Consider the following 2500-nt stretch of genomic DNA (forward strand, 5'->3'; position numbering starts at 1 on the left):
TTCAGGCTGTATGTCTCAGTGATGATAAACTTTACGTTGTGGGTGGTACAACTGGTTTCCAGTACAGCATTGATGTTCATTGCCTTGACTTAACCCGAAGAGAGTGGGTACATCTGAACCCCAGAGTATCTAGCCACAGCTTTTGTCCAGAGGAAAGGTAAGGACTGCTATGAACTACCTGATTCTAATGAATAAATAGGTGATTAAAATAACAGAACAAGGAACTTTACTATATATATAAATTTATGAAATGCTAAACTTCATTAGTAATATGAAATGTGAATCCATATTTTCTTTTTTCTGCATTTAAATGTCATATATTTTGTTTCTTTTACTCTTTGAAAAACAAGGTATCGGCATGAAGTGGTGGAACACGAAGGAGCCCTTTATGTATTTGGTGGGGGGAGGTCAGATGCCGCATGTGACCTCACTTATCTTCCTACATTTTTAATCAAGGAGCGAATATGGGTGCCTACTAAAACTTATCCTGATCCTGTCCGTAGTACTTTTCCACAATGTCGCAGATGCCACGTTGCCTGTAAATTCAATAATTGTAAGTATTCCTCTAAGGTTTGTGCATACCTATGGAACAGCCATGATTAACATACAAATTTTGTGTTTTAATTTGAAAGCTAAAATTATGTATATTTTTTCAGTTGTCTATATCCATGGAGGTTACAATGGGGTGGAAGCATTTGCTGACTTATGGAGACTCAGCCTATCAAACTTTGAGTGGCAAAAGTTACCTTGTAAATCTCCAGTTCCGCTATATTTTCACTCAGCAGCTGTTACTGAAGTAAGAAATTCTACTTACATTAGATAACTCTAACTGATACCAGTAGGTTTAGCCTGTTTATACAGCTCTTTTCATTTATGGCATTTATATAAGATATTAAGAAATGCATTCTATAACATTTTTATATTTATTTCGAAGGATGGCTGTATGTACATGTTTGGAGGAGTAAAGAATCTGGAAGAGAACAAACGAACCGCAAGAATTACAAAAGTGTGGCTGAGTGTGGGAAAGCTGCGGGATATGTGCTGGGAAGCTCTGTGTCATTACACTCCAACGCTACCAAGTTTGCCTCCAGCAACACTGCTCCAGATGGGAATACCAATATATATAGTAGATAGTTTGCAGCATCAGACACCAGCTTATGGATAGATTGCCAATGAATAAATAGGTAAGTCAACTAAATCTGATGGCAGTTTAGAGTAGTACCAGTGTGGTAAATCATACCATTCTTTTTATAAATGATTTGTTTCATACTTTACTTTGTTGCACTAAAATGTACAATAATGCATGTGCAAATACTCATGCCTACCTACATTGCCTCATATTGAATTTTAAAAGTAATGCATAGGCAATAGAATATTAATAATTGACACTAGATAGGTTAAGGTTTCCAATACACACCTATGAAAAACACCCTTACACTGTATTGAAATTATACAAAGTCCTTCTTCTTCTATTCAGAAACCGTGTTGGTGAAATCTTCAGAGGCGGCCATTTTAAACTGCAGATATGAGATGGCAGCAAAGTCATTATTAGTACAGCATAATTTATTTCATTTCAACTATTATCCTAAAGCCTTCGCTTTCTTTGCAACTTTATCCTGTATTGTTAAATGCATACATGGGGATACACATAAATGTTCAGACAGATTCACATGGAAGTGTCCTGTACATGCAAATCAATACATTCAAACAAACACACACTTACTTGTGCACAATAAAGAATTCATATAAACAAACATATACACTTATTCAATTGTAACACTTAAGCATAAACCAAACTACATGCACATACAGACACAGATGTGCACTCACTCACTCACTCACTCACTCACTCACTCACTCACTCACTCACTCACTCACTCACTCACTCACTCACTCACTCACTCACTCACTCACTCACTCACTCACTCACTCACTCACTCACTCACACACACACACACACACACACACACACACACACACACACACACACACACACACACACACATACATACATACATATCTCCATTTAACCATCCCATCAGTCCCAACTCTCTAATTATTATTTTCCTGTTAATTAAGTGTGCTCCCTTTTGGTATTTTGAAAGAATGATGGTCCACAAAATTCATTTCATCCGTTATTCATGGATATTTCATATTTGCAGACACACAAATTATTATTAAATTTTTTGTTTGATTTCCTAGGGTCTTTTTATTGTTATATTATGTTGGTCATGAATAAAAATGGTATATATAATTAATGTTGGGCTGTGGGAATATATCTGCACATTAAATACATTTCAATATTGTAATTGTCTGTTATTTACCCCTTGTCAAGGAAGATTGTTCTGTTAAAGCAGGCATATTGTGTGTCAAAGTAGCATGTTATTAAGTTGTTTTCTACTATTTCCGAACAGTTTGTGGCATATCTATGTTGTGTGACAAAGGTAAGCATTTTCATGACATTGCTCTTGTTATATCTTCAATAAATTTCAGTGTCCAC

General features: G+C 35.7%; 1 protein-coding gene across 1 annotated transcript in view; it reads left to right on the plus strand.

Moving 5' to 3' along the window:
• Nucleotides 1-2499, plus strand: part of LOC125040643 (kelch domain-containing protein 10-like) — a 9927-nt gene extending 7428 nt beyond the window's left edge. The window contains exons 5-9 of the mRNA XM_047635310.1: nt 6-157; nt 351-553; nt 657-796; nt 935-1184; nt 1478-2499. Of these exons, the coding sequence (XP_047491266.1) occupies nt 6-157; nt 351-553; nt 657-796; nt 935-1165 (726 nt within the window). The 3' untranslated portion in view covers nt 1166-1184; nt 1478-2499. The remainder of the gene's footprint in view (nt 1-5; nt 158-350; nt 554-656; nt 797-934; nt 1185-1477) is intronic.
• The last annotated feature ends 1 nt before the right edge of the window (nt 2500 follows it).

The sequence above is a fragment of the Penaeus chinensis genome, chromosome 3 (genome assembly GCF_019202785.1).
Source record: "Penaeus chinensis breed Huanghai No. 1 chromosome 3, ASM1920278v2, whole genome shotgun sequence".
Lineage (NCBI taxonomy): Eukaryota > Metazoa > Arthropoda > Malacostraca > Decapoda > Penaeidae > Penaeus > Penaeus chinensis.